The sequence below is a fragment of the Haplochromis burtoni genome, unplaced genomic scaffold, assembly GCF_018398535.1.
Source record: "Haplochromis burtoni strain Fernald_Lab_line unplaced genomic scaffold, NCSU_Asbu1 Contig_42, whole genome shotgun sequence".
Taxonomy (NCBI): domain Eukaryota; kingdom Metazoa; phylum Chordata; class Actinopteri; order Cichliformes; family Cichlidae; genus Haplochromis; species Haplochromis burtoni.
This window is the reverse complement of record NW_024582403.1, coordinates 872,043-884,980: the sequence shown is the minus strand read 5'-3', so window position 1 is coordinate 884,980 and position 12,938 is coordinate 872,043. Positions and strand designations below refer to the sequence as shown.

The window sequence follows — 12,938 nt, the reverse complement described above, 5'->3', positions numbered from 1 at the left end:
GTGTGTGTGTGTGTGATTATGTAATAAGACAGTCAGCTGAATAGAAAGGCACTATAGTACCAGACCATTCACCCTCAATAGAGATGAAGCAATGATTTTAAGTTAAATAACCTTAAATGTTATTAGTAAAAGTCGGGAATTTGGGCATATTTTTTTAAGGTACTATTTGCAAGAGTAATGAAGATAAAGATTTTTTTTCACACTGAGATGAAAAGTATGTGCTGTCCTTATATGCTCCTACCCCTCATACACAATAATAGCCAACCACAAACTGATAATGAAACAGCAAACAGTATTTCACAATAAAATGAATGTCAAATAAATTAAATAACTACGAATTTCCTAATTTAAAAAAACATTCAGAGTTGACTTAAGTGCCACATAACAGAATGAAAAGCTGTGTAGTGGAATAATAATAATTGCTTTCTTTTCTAATTGAAATATTTGGTTGGTGATTATTTTCTCCTCATTCTTCTGCTCCGTCAGTCAAGTGTGGGACAATAAGAGAGCAATGCCGTGTATAAAGAGAATCCAGACTTATGTATCTTTGGCTTTGTGGAATAATGTGATCATCTTGGAAAAATTTTTAATGTGTTTTTTAAAGAACAAACAAACAAACAAAAAATACCCAGTGCATTACTGGTGAAAATGACCCTAAATTGGTGAACGGCTGTAATTATCTGACTGAGTTCATAGTGAATGAACAGGGTTGGTAGTAATTTCAGTAGGTGGAGGATTTTGGCAGGAGGCACAGCTCATTAAAGATGTGGGCGGCCAGGTCGGGCTGTAATGTCATGAGTCACGTCTGAAGATTTTCCTGCTAATACTGGGCATACCGAGTGTGCTGATATCCCACACATTTCATTCTTTAGTCTTAGATCAGAACATCAGATTTGCCATCTTTCTCGGCACGAAGGTTGCCGTACACAGCATGCAATTAGTCACCCAGGTTAAAGATAGTTATTGAATTTTTAAGGGATAGCTTCTCATCTGTAGTCATACCCAATGCCTATGACTCAGATTTCAGTGTCATTGGCCTCTTAATTTATTCTCTCTGTCAAAGTTAGATTAAACCTAACAAGGTCTAAAGAGGTTAAACATGTCGAACCCACAGTCGGAAGAAATGAAAAATACTGCTGCGTTATGTGAAATGAGTTTGAAAGTTGTTGACTCTTGCAAATACATCTAATGTCCACAAGATGTCACTTGGCTCTAGAAAATTGTCTGTCAGCTCATTGCTTGTTGCAGCTGAGCAGGTGACGACTCTAAGCAGTGAAGAAGGATTGTTCTTTGTTTCAGTGTCCTCATCCCGGCACACCCAGTATTACCCGAAACAGAAACAACAAAAATGGCTAAAACAAAGGTGTTTCCCTTTGGGTCTGAGGATACATTTATCAAAGTAAACTTGATTTAATTGACAACAAAACCTCTACATTCTAGACAAGCATAACTGTTTTTTCCCCATCGTCATATGAGTATTTCACAAAATTTTGGAGTTGCTTTCCTTTATTAGCCCAGACATCTATTTTAAGATAAAGTTGGAATGAAGGTCTTATACACCTGTGGTATATTTAAAAGATTAAATAATTGACTATTATTATTTAAAGTTAGTTTAACTAGAAGTTCATATATATAGATATATATACACATTTCATTAACATCTATTTTTTTGTTACAAACTAGGAGAACCGTAATATTATAATATATTCAGTATATTATTATATTCATTTAATATCAATTCAACTCAGTTTTATTTGTCTAGCACTCTTTCATACCTCTGGGAAGTCCCCCAGCAGCCTGAGCCTGTCCCAGCATAACTAAAGGATGGTTTAGGGTCACCTGATCCAGCCCTAACTGTAAGCTTAGTCAAATACGTTTTATGCGTAATCTTCAAAGCAGAGAGGGTGTCTATGTCTCGAATCCAAACAGGGAGCTGGTTTAATGATGTGATGTGAATACTTCTCCACCTTTACTGCAATGAACTGACTCTTTAATTTAAGTTGTGGCATTCTTACTGTTACTTAAGTTTGCTCCATTGTTGGTCTGTATGGAACATATAGATGTGGACAAAATCACACCAGCTAAAACAGTCGGTCACACACTGGGCATGTTGTGTTGTGGAAATGCAAACCTGTGAAACTCCCAACAAAGTAAATAATGAGCTTATTTCTGCTACATTGTCCCAGATTTTGTCCCTATTTCATGACTTTTAGAGGAAAATATTGCACATTTCACTCAAATATAGTTCTTTTTCATATGTTTTGTAATTATTAGCAATAACTGAAATTTATTTGTGATCAGTCGTAACAGCACATATAAGACAACATTAGAATATAACCCTTTAAAATGAGAAAACAAACCTGTGTTTTGACATTTGACTCTTTCATAACATTAGTTTTGTTTACTTGCTTTAATTTTGACAAAATATTGTCACCATTTTTTGTAAGACCTTGAGTATTTTTTCTAATCTCTCACACTCATAAACTCAAGTACAAAACTTAACACGTTAATAACCGTTCTAAGAGGCAAGTATACCGACAGTGAGTCAGGGGTTTGAAAAGCAAAGTGAATATGTGATTATGAATAGATTCCCACAGCTGGTACTCGATGACTCAGAGTCAATTTGTTCTGTTAATTTGTATGTGACGTGCAAGTTGCTGAACTTGGCCTTGTACATGTGTCACTTTCTTAAGTATATGTGAAACTTTGTTTTATAATTCCTGTATGACTTGTTTGTTTCCTTTGTTTGTTGGCATGATAGTACATGCAGCTGATTTTGCAAACAGGATGGAAATGGCTGGTAAACACGCGCTTTAAGAAGGGGGAGGAGCATAGGGTAATCTATGAGAGGGGAGGGAGGTACAGTCTGACAGAGCAAGGAGACTGAAAGGGGGTGGCAGGAGAGAATGTAGCTCAGCAGCTTTAGATGGTAATCTGCAGGATGACTCTGGATGTCAAGAAGAGGAAGCGTGTGCAGAGAGAGGGGAGGATTAAATGGTGGAAGTTGAACAATTAACAATATTCAGAGTTCAGTGAAGAGTTGAGACAAGCTGTGAGTGGGATGGAAGAGTCACTAGATGTTTGGGAAAGTACAGCTGTGGTGCTGCAGGAAAGAGCGAAATGAGTCACATCAGAAGGAACTGCACTGTGTCTTGTTTGCAATGTGATGGACAGGTTGAAAGATGGAGTCAGGCAGGAGTTTTGTGGACTATGATGTTTGCAAATGGAATAATGATCTGTAATGACAGTAGGCAGAAGGTGGAAGAGACACTGGAAAGGTGGAGGTATGCTCTGGAGAAAAGACGAATGAAAGTCAGGATAAGCAAGACAGAATACATGGGCGCGAATGAGAGGGAGTCAGGTGGAAAGGTGAGCGTGCAGAGAAGGTAAATGAGTTTTAATACCTGGTGTCAACCATTTAAAGCAACAAACAGTGCAGAAAGGACATGAAGAGAGTGAAGGAAGGGTGGCAAAGGTGGAGATGAGTTTCAGGGGTGATTTGTGACAGAGGGATGGCAGGATGGCTGAAAGGGAAGACAAAGTTAGAGAGAAATGTGCAGAGGAAAGATGGTGGATATACTAGATAATAATACTGAGTATGGAGCTGTAATGCAGGAGGAAAAGATGAAGACCACAGTGAAGATTCATGGATCTAATGAAGTAGGGCATGCAGAGGGTTGGTGTGACAGCGGAGGATGCCAGGGATAGGCTGGAGGAAGTGGCAAGTCTTGCATTCAATATCACACAAATGTTAAACTTCCAATATCAGATAAATGAGATATTATAAAGTTTCAAGCTGGGAAAGGGGGTTGTTATACAGAATGTGAGTGGCATATATTACATCTTATTGGGAAGGTAGTAGTACTAATGAAAAGTGCTTTAGAACGAAAGTGCAAGGAGAAGTAGCTCATCTCAAAACTGCACAGCACTCAGTTACTGCACTTAAGTAAATAGAAGGCCGCTTAGTTTATTTCCACTGCCTGCAGCTCGCTGTTTGAGTAGTCTCGGAAATGACCTGGTGAAACTCTTGTAGTGGACTGCACAACACAGACAGGCTGTATGTGAGTGCGCTGCTCTTTGACAGGAGATGGGCGTTGCCCATCCAGTCAAATGTCAGTCGCTTCCTCCGACACGCCTCCAAAGAGGATGACTTTTTCCTCTCAAGCAAACTTGGGAAGTTAACCGTGCTGGAAAGACCCGCCTGAAACACCCACACGCCTCGTGTTGATTCGCTCTTCCTCTTATCAATCACTTATATCCCAAGTGACGAAATCGACAGCGCCACACCGGAGCTGAGGAGTGGGTGATGAGGAGCGATCAGCACCACCAGGAAAAGGAAAAAAAAAAAAAACCCAGGAGCGATAAAATGCACGGAGGACAAGGGTCAATTTGACTGCCAGTAAGACGTTTTGGCACTTTGGGGAGGGGGGTTTGGTGTTTGCGAGTTTATTTTGGGGAACGCTAGGTTAATGCAGTCAGGATTCTCTGTCAGTAGGAGTTGGCTGTTTTTTGGGCTGCAATTCCAGGGAAGGCTCTCTGAGCTAACCTAGCTAGCTAACAATTAGCCTTCCCATTTAGCCCCCTATCCTGGTTACTTGGTGCCTCCGCCTGCGAGACATACCTGCTCCGAGCGCGCACTTTCTCTGATCGGCACAGGTGCATGCGGTTCGTGGAGGACTCGAGGCAGTAAACCAACCTTTCTGGATGGACAGACTGGGGCTCGTTGTCACTGCGCGGGCGTAACTTGGAGCGCTGATTTCGGGGCGGCTAGGCTTGCACTCGGCCGGGCAGCCAGCAGAAGGGATTGGACAAATGTGGTGGCCGCGCCAGGCAGTTGTGTCCCGCTGTGTGTGGGACCGAAGTTAGTAGTTTAGTATAAGAAAAATATATATGTCTATATATATTTTAATTGACTGGGCTAAGCAAGAAAACAAAGTGCGCTGAAGATAAATTCAACCTGTTAGCTTGGTTATAACGTTAGCAGCGTTTAGCTTTCAGGCTAGTTAACAAACTAATACCGGTCCATGAAATCAAAATGGTTATTCGCACCCTCGGTAGTTCCTCGGGATATTTGCAGACATGTTTAGTTTCTTTTTTTCTGATGAGCTCACAGTCACTGTAGCCTGAGGTTTTACTGGAGACTTTGACTAACGTTAAGCTGTCAAATATTTAACACTTGACAGCAGCTTTGCCATCAACAAGGGAGGCCAGAGTCTGCACCAAGCAACGAGACTATCGAGCTCCATTATCAGTGTCTGGATATAACCTGTTGGGATCGGACTGTTGTGCACACAGGAGGCCTTCTTCTTCTTTCTTTTTTTTTTATCTGGTACTTTGTGTGAGGTGTAAGCCCGACACCTCTCCTCAAACGGGCTTTCTTCCCCCCCCCCCGCTCATGCGGTGATGACTTTAGACTCCATGATGGCTTGTTGCCTGAGTGAGGAGGCGAAGGAGTCCAAACGAATCAACGCTGAGATCGAGAAGCAGCTCCGACGAGACAAGAGAGATGCGAGAAGGGAGCTGAAGCTGCTCCTGCTGGGTAAGTCTGCAGGTTCCTGTCTCACACTGCTTTGCTTCGGGATGCACCCACACCACACACAAACCATCTGGCTCGAAAAACCACTGGTGTGATTGTGTTGTTTTACAGCTTTCGCATGCAAAACTACACCCACGATTGCTCGAGCTAAATTGCTCCGATCACCACAGGATTTGCGTGTGATGTGATATGCAAAGCAAAATGCACTCGTGTGGTTCAGGTTGTGTTTTTAGTCTAACGGTGGAATAGCTGGAAGCAGCCACTCACGCAGGAATTTAAACCAGCGACTGAATTAAAATCCGCAGTCTGTAATCTTTACTGTGTTTCTTCAAAGCTTCCGTAGTCTTGCATCTTTGGCCACAAGGATTCATGAGAAACGTCTCCCCTGCTGATTTTCTTTTTGTTAGAAGACCACCCATAAGACAGCAGAGGGAGGAGACTGGCCAAGGTCGGTGGATGTAAGCAGTTCTGGGTTGTAAATGATGGAGGAGGTTATTTGAGAATTAAATCTTGCCAGCGAGCTTCTCTCTTGCTCTTCACACAGACTCTTGAAAGTGAATGGCCAGTATTACTTGAACTACAGTCAGAAACTGGAACGCTTCCACTACTGAATATTTTGTCCCCGAGTAGATTCTGCCTGTTCCTGTGCACACACACCTCGGAGTGAAGTGTGGCTTCAGTGATGAGCAAGGGCTGCATTTTAATTAAGTCTAGAAAAGGCCTGTGCTGAGGTGGCTTGCTGTGGGAAATGAGTCCTCTCCAGAGAGCTGGAAATGCTATTCAGGTGTGTGTCTGTGTGCGTTAAAGGTAGATTAGCAGAGCCATTATGCCTTTGAATGCCATTTGGTGTTTGTGTCTTGCGTTGTAACCTGAAATAGAGTTTAAGTAAACTTCACAGTAAGTCGCACAAATTCATTGACATGCCAGAGGATATTTGAGAGACTGTGTAGTTTGTCACAGGTGACTGAATCCTGACTTCCTGATGCTAAAGGTGTTCTCACAAACCGCCGCATCAGCATCTAACACTAAAAATAAGCGGATTAAAAAGTAACCGTTTTCTTGTGGTATCAAAAATGACTAGATTGTAAGAAAGATCGTGTGTAATTTATACAGTTTAAAAATTTTTTGTTAATCAAATGTTCTTGTAGAGAACTATTCTGAGTGCCTTTTTTCTTTTTAATGCTCCCAAAAATGTCAAGTTCCTAACCTTGGATGAGATTTCCAAGTTCTAAAAAGGACATGGCAAAATGCCTTTCTATAATAATCAAATACTGAGATGCAGCCCTACTAGAACCAACAATTGTTTTTTCTTTTCTCCTCCTCTCTTTATATTCGGATGCTAAAAACTGATACCTGTGTCACTCTGATCTACTGGAGTCGATGCTTCATGGTAACCAGAAGTAAATGGGGGTTGGGAGGAAGGAAAACAGAAAATGGTGAAAAAGAGCTAATTAAAGGATTATTATTGTGTATTGCACAGACATCATGAAATTTCATAGATGCTTGTCTTCCAGTATAAAGACTGCATAAATCCCTCACCTCCCAGTGTAATAAGCTCAACTGAAACAAAATGGCAATGGTGTAATTGGGTATCTACTCAAAAATATATATATTTTTTTGTACAAGATGGTCAGAAATAATTGTATGAAATAAGTGTGGTGATTTCTGTTAATTAGGGTAACACGGACTCATTGCCTTCTACTGTATGCAGCCTGATCGTGCTCGCTGTTATAAAGGCCCTCTCAGAACAAGAAATGGCCTGTTTACTTAAGCCTATGTGAAAAAGACCCAAGCGCTATCTAGCTACAGCGTCGGTTTTAGCTCCGTCTGGTTGTCTCTCTTCATGTGGAGTCTATGGACCTCTTTCATCCCTTTTATAGATTGTCATGCTTAGTGTAGCTTTTATTATGTTTTTGACTGCATGTATAATAGCCCTTAGATCTTTTATCTCCACTGGCTTGTAACCTCTTAGATTTGCTGTTAGATTTGGGATTTTTGTGACTTATAAGAAGGAAGAAAGTGACACTTGGAATTAGCTTGCTTGTGCTGCTGGTAGACTCTGGTTTTGCTCTAACGTTTGTGCCAAATTTAATATGAAGCTCAAAAGTAGTTAATTGTACAGTATGCTTATAGTTCTCCTAAGTTGGGTTTGATATAGGGGTAAAATGGCTGTTGCCTTTTAGTGTTGCTGTTTTATTGAAAGGCAATTATTCCAGCTGTTTATCAGCAACAGGCCTGATTTCTTCTGTAAGTACACGGTGTAAAAGTCAGGGTCAGAGGAGTGCTCGCTGCCTGCTCTGTAGCTAATGAAAGTCACAAGTAATTAAATGTGTACAGTTTGTTTGCTCTTCTTACTGAACACAGAGTTTTAGTACAAATGCTTGTGATAATTATAAGTGATATACAGGCTGTGATTAATTGGCTTCCCGAACAATGATGAAGCTTTGACAGATATTGGTAATAGGGTGGATAATTTTCCTTTCATTTTAAATTTGAAAGCAAATGTGAAGTTGCGTTCAGAAATATAAAAATAAATCATGAGCAGAGAGTTGCGTTGTGATGGGTTAAGTAACAGTGTCCCTTAGCAGTGAACATAAGAAAAGGCAGTTTAGGATATGCATCACTGCAGTGTGCAAACAATAACTGGAGACATTCAGGCATTTATGTTGATCGACTGTTGACTCAAGGTTAAATGAGTCATGTGACTGAAAAACTTACCTATAAACCTACCTGTTTTCTCATGCAATACTGCTCATATTGTGCAAACGTCTTTAAAACGGTCAAAACTGCTTGCATCCGTTTTTGTTCGTGTTTAAGAAATAGAAAACCAAACTATATCGTTCAAAACTGGGGACTTGTACATACTGCTGAAGCGTTTTTGTAATGGTCTTACACACTTGGTAGCCTGCTTAATATAAGCCCAGGGCTTTATTTAATTTTTTGTATGACAAAAGCAGCAACCATCAGTTTAGTTAATGTATGTCAGCAGCTGACTCTGCTGTCCTTGAAAGAGTTAGAACTATACGGAAGCCACAGAGATAAAATTCTGCATGTGGGAAATAAACGCATGTTTTTTGTTTGGCGCTCCCATAACTTCTCATTCATCTATGTAGAACTGCTGTTTTGTCTTACTGCACAGTTGTAATATATAAATAGTGCTACAGGAATAAAGTACAACAGTAAATTGTACTAAACTTCTTTTATTGCTCCTAATTATCCTTTAACACCACAGGAGTCAAAAGTTTGCTTATCTCTAAAATAAATCCTACGTGTTTAACTTTAAACAAACCTCTTTGAAATATTTTGATAAGTTGGTTTCTGACTTCCTGGGGTTAAAATGTCTTTTACTGATGGACTTTGTGGTGATGGGTTTTTATAGTGACTGTTGGCTTAGGCAGCAATAATTATTACAATTGTTTTGATCGATATTGTGATCTTGAATATTAAACATTATGGGGCTGAGTATTCATACACCTGTAGATGAGGCAGTTTTTGAAGTTTTCATAGGGTATTCTCTATTACTTTAAATCTAATTCAGAGGGAAGGCAAATTAATAAAGTGTTGGCCATTGTATGGGACACTGGGTCATCCTGTAGAGAGCTGATTCATAATTAGAACTTGCAAGTCCTGCAAAGAAATGCTGACCTGCTCTTAGCCTGCATCCTAAACTGTGGGAAGTCTGCACATGTGGATGTGGGCAAAAAGAAGCCCAGGCAGCACTGAACTTGCATGCCTTGGCCATACTTTCAGAGTAGCCACAGGGCAAGCAGCACCACCGTGATCCAACTGCTGCTCACTGCAGAAAGTGGACCGCGTGAGAAATCCCAAGCGATTGTCAGACCAAAGCGGCTGCAGACATATTAGTTAGTGGTCATGCTATCAGCTCACCTACTGAAAGCCTGTTTTCTTCCTTTAGATGGCTCGTGTTTACTAAGGGCTTCCTTTTAATCACGTTGGCTCAAGTTGCATAAACGGCAAGTGAGCTTGAACTTTTCGGGAAAGGTGAAAATGCGCTGCTGCAAAGAAAATGAATGTACTTCATTTAGAAAACAAGAAAACAGTGCTTATTAGCAGAAGTGCAAAAAAAGTATCCTTATTTTAATTTTCATTGGTATTAAAATGCGATCAATCAAGCCCTGCCGTCAGCTATGTAAAGTTCTTATGACTGCTTTGGCAACAATGGCAAACGTATTTTGAACCATTCCTCTTGTTTTGTCACTATCCCAGCTATGTTTGCTCTGCAACTCTCCTGCAAACACACAGTGCCCCACTGTAGCACATCAGCATAAATCATGGGAAACACAACTCTTATAAAAGCATTTTTTATAATAACCATAACATTCAGAGTAAGATGACAAGCTACCACATTTCTAGTATTGGTAGACCCTGCAGTAAAACGCTCAGCTCATCGGCTAGTCCTTAACGGCTTGTGGCTGTTTGGTGTTGAGATCGTATTCAGTGAAACCTGGATAATAAAGCACATTTTGTACGCTCAAACGCTAAGGCCCCGATACTCACCTGAACACTTACCTGAAATGGGATTCAGGACACTTTATGTATGCATGTATGCACATACACTGAACACACACTTCATCTGTCAATGCACGCACTGCACAAACAGGTTGGTAGTATCTGGGTTAATGAGTATTTGTTTTTTGGCAACACCCAAGGATGTTTCATGTATACAGCCTACCTACGCCTATTATGGTTTCTCTTAGTAAGGCTTACAGTAAGCCAAGCAGATAAGCCCTGTGTTAGCCATATTTATTTGTATCCCTGTTAGCTGCTGCCAAGGTAACGGCTGGCATGGCTGGGTTTGGTAGAAATAACAAAACTGCAGACGGTACAGATGAACAACCCACACACAGGATAAAATGACCCAAAAGAGAGATCTGTGTGTTTATACAGTTGTGGGCCATGGTAGGGGATGCCCTCTGGTTTATCAGCTATAGTCAAAGCCATAATAGCATTGCTGAAGGCAGTGTTTCCTTCCTGGATTCTCAAATACTGCAAATGTATGTCTAGCAGTACTGAATGGTGGTTAAGTCATCCGTATCAGCTTAATTTCTGGAAATGTGGCATAACAGTATCAACTACCAGTCATTCTTTTGTTTGGTTTTTAACATTCACCCACCTAGAATTTGGATCTACTTACAGTTCACTTGCACTTGGCAGTCAGCTGTGATAAAACCAGCTTCCCTGACAGCATGTCACAGCTGTTAGCAGGATATAGACAGTTGTTACAGCGAGGACTTGTATTTGGAGCTGAGTATTCAGATACTCGTACTGGTTAATCAGTTTTGAGTTTGTCTTTGAATTGTGGAAATGTAAACAGCAGTGGTCACACTGCAGTAAACCTCATTTTTTATCAACTTTGAATTAAGATGAAAGTAAATGATTTTGGTTGCAACTTACTCTTTTAATTTTTGATGAATTTGCAGTGCTTTTCTTAATTCACTGCTGAGACAATGAAATGTTAAGAAATGTACTTTTGGCCGACTATAAGGGCATTAATTTGGGTTTTGGTTTTTATTAAAAACAAAAAACAAAGTTCTAAAACCCAACTATGTTTTCCAAGTTTTACATTGCCATTTTTACTTTGTGCATGTGTGCATTAGCATTTTGATCAAAATGCTGGTGCATGTGTGCATTAGCATTTTGATCAAAATGCTGAGCCAAGTGTCTCTTTGCTCATTTCATTATCACATTGTCAGATTATTATCTTCTCTGTTGTCATAAAGGGAGAAGGTATTGGGAAAGCAAAGCTCCTGATACTGGTTGATCTGCATTCCCACCCTCAACTATGGTGTTGAGTTGTAGGTAGCTCATTATGTGGGAGTAATTTGAAGTATAGCCTCTACTGATCTGCACTGAAGGGATGCAGTGAAATCTCATATCCCGATTTTAAACATTTATCGTTCTGACAACGATATATATCACACAAATTTTACATTCTCAGTAAATTCTGTGAATCTCAGGCAACTTGACTTGCGTGAAGTGTTTTCAGCTGGGCGTCGTGTACCTGGAGTCAAGTGTTTTGACCGTTGCTTGAAACTATACAGTTTTAGACACAAGTTGTAATGGCTGCCATTTTCTTTATTTGTATTTATTACACGGCGAGCTGCGGGGAAAAGCCTGTTCTAACGTTTGAGTCTAAGGTTTATTTGTTTCTAGCACCTGACGGCTCTCTTTTGCTTCTCATCCGTAAACTCTCACGTGATTCTTGCGTAGGTGGCAGAAGAGGTTTGTCGTGTTTGAGTCTGAGGTGGGGACCGGTTTCCTGCATAATTTGCATAGTACAGTTTTCTGGTCCGTGTCAGACTTTTCATAACCAACCATGTCCATGCTAGCCCCTCGTTTAGAAATAAGGTCCTCTATTTTCTTTGACTGGTCCTTCTGTTTGTCATCATTTCAGTTTATTTTGAAAAATCTCAACAGGATATTCAGCTTTATTTATGTGGAAAATAAACAAGCGGACGGCAGAGCCACATGCTGGGTTTACCGTCGCTGTTTCTAACGACGGCACGTAAAAACAGTCGCTTGTCCATCTGATATCACTCCTTATTTGCTTGGACTAGTTCCTCACACTCTGGACTCTTGACTCAGTTCTGCCATGGTTCCCCCGCTGCTCTGTACAGCCAGCAACCCTCCCAGTTTTCCATTTGATCAGTCTGAGCTGCCACAGTTCGATATTCCATCCATGACTATAGTCTGCTGACCACTGCGTTAATGATAACTGGTGGCTAATGTAGCCAATAGGTCATTGGTAACTATTAGCAATTACCCTTTGCTAACTATGTTTGTTGGCCAGGTTAACATTTATAAACTGTTTATTACTTCAATGTTGTTGAAAAAAGAACTTTAAGAGGAATTTTAAAAGATCAGTAAAGTGGTGTTGATTGTGATGGACATTGAGTGTTTTGGTTGTTGGTGAGAGGAAGGGCTGTGTGTCTGTCTGCCATGGTACCGTGTAGTGGTGCAACGGATCACAGTTGATCCGTAATCCGAACCGATCCCACTCCACGGTTCGGCACGCAGGTGATCCGAAGATTCGAAAAAGGAAAAAAAGTATGTGTATGGTGCGCATGGTAGGTCTGTCAAGCGATAGCTATGGTCAGCGCTAGCAATCCAAGTGGAGGAGCAGAGGAGTTTGCGGTATTTAAGCAGCCCTTTGCTACCCAGTCCGACCGGGCTAAAGCTATTACAAAAGCTACTGGGGTGTTTAGCTGCAGACGGGAGGCCGTATTTCCTTGTGCAAAACAAGTGGTTTAAACTATGATGAACGTGCTTGAGTCACGCTATGGTATCCCGTTTCGCGTCCACTTCAGTGACAAGATCGTTCTGAGCATATATGAGCAGGAAAAGTTTAGTTATGGCTGAACTGTCCCAGGCATCTTTTGTT

The 12,938-nt window shown here is 40.7% G+C and overlaps 1 protein-coding gene across 3 annotated transcripts in view; it reads left to right on the top strand.

The window, feature by feature from the left end:
- Positions 1–4,221: 4,221 nt before the first annotated feature.
- The window catches only part of LOC102308979 (guanine nucleotide-binding protein G(q) subunit alpha), a 31,584-nt gene continuing 22,867 nt past the window's right edge, over positions 4,222–12,938 (top strand). The window contains exons 1-2 of one of the 3 annotated variants that reach the window (XM_005920810.3): positions 4,246–4,399; positions 5,184–5,539. In XM_005920810.3, the coding sequence (XP_005920872.1) occupies positions 5,404–5,539 (136 nt within the window). In that variant the 5' untranslated portion in view covers positions 4,246–4,399; positions 5,184–5,403. Of the gene's footprint in view, positions 5,540–12,938 lie in introns of all 3 variants that reach the window. The other 2 variants (XM_042220065.1, XM_042220064.1) reach the window with 2 other exon arrangements.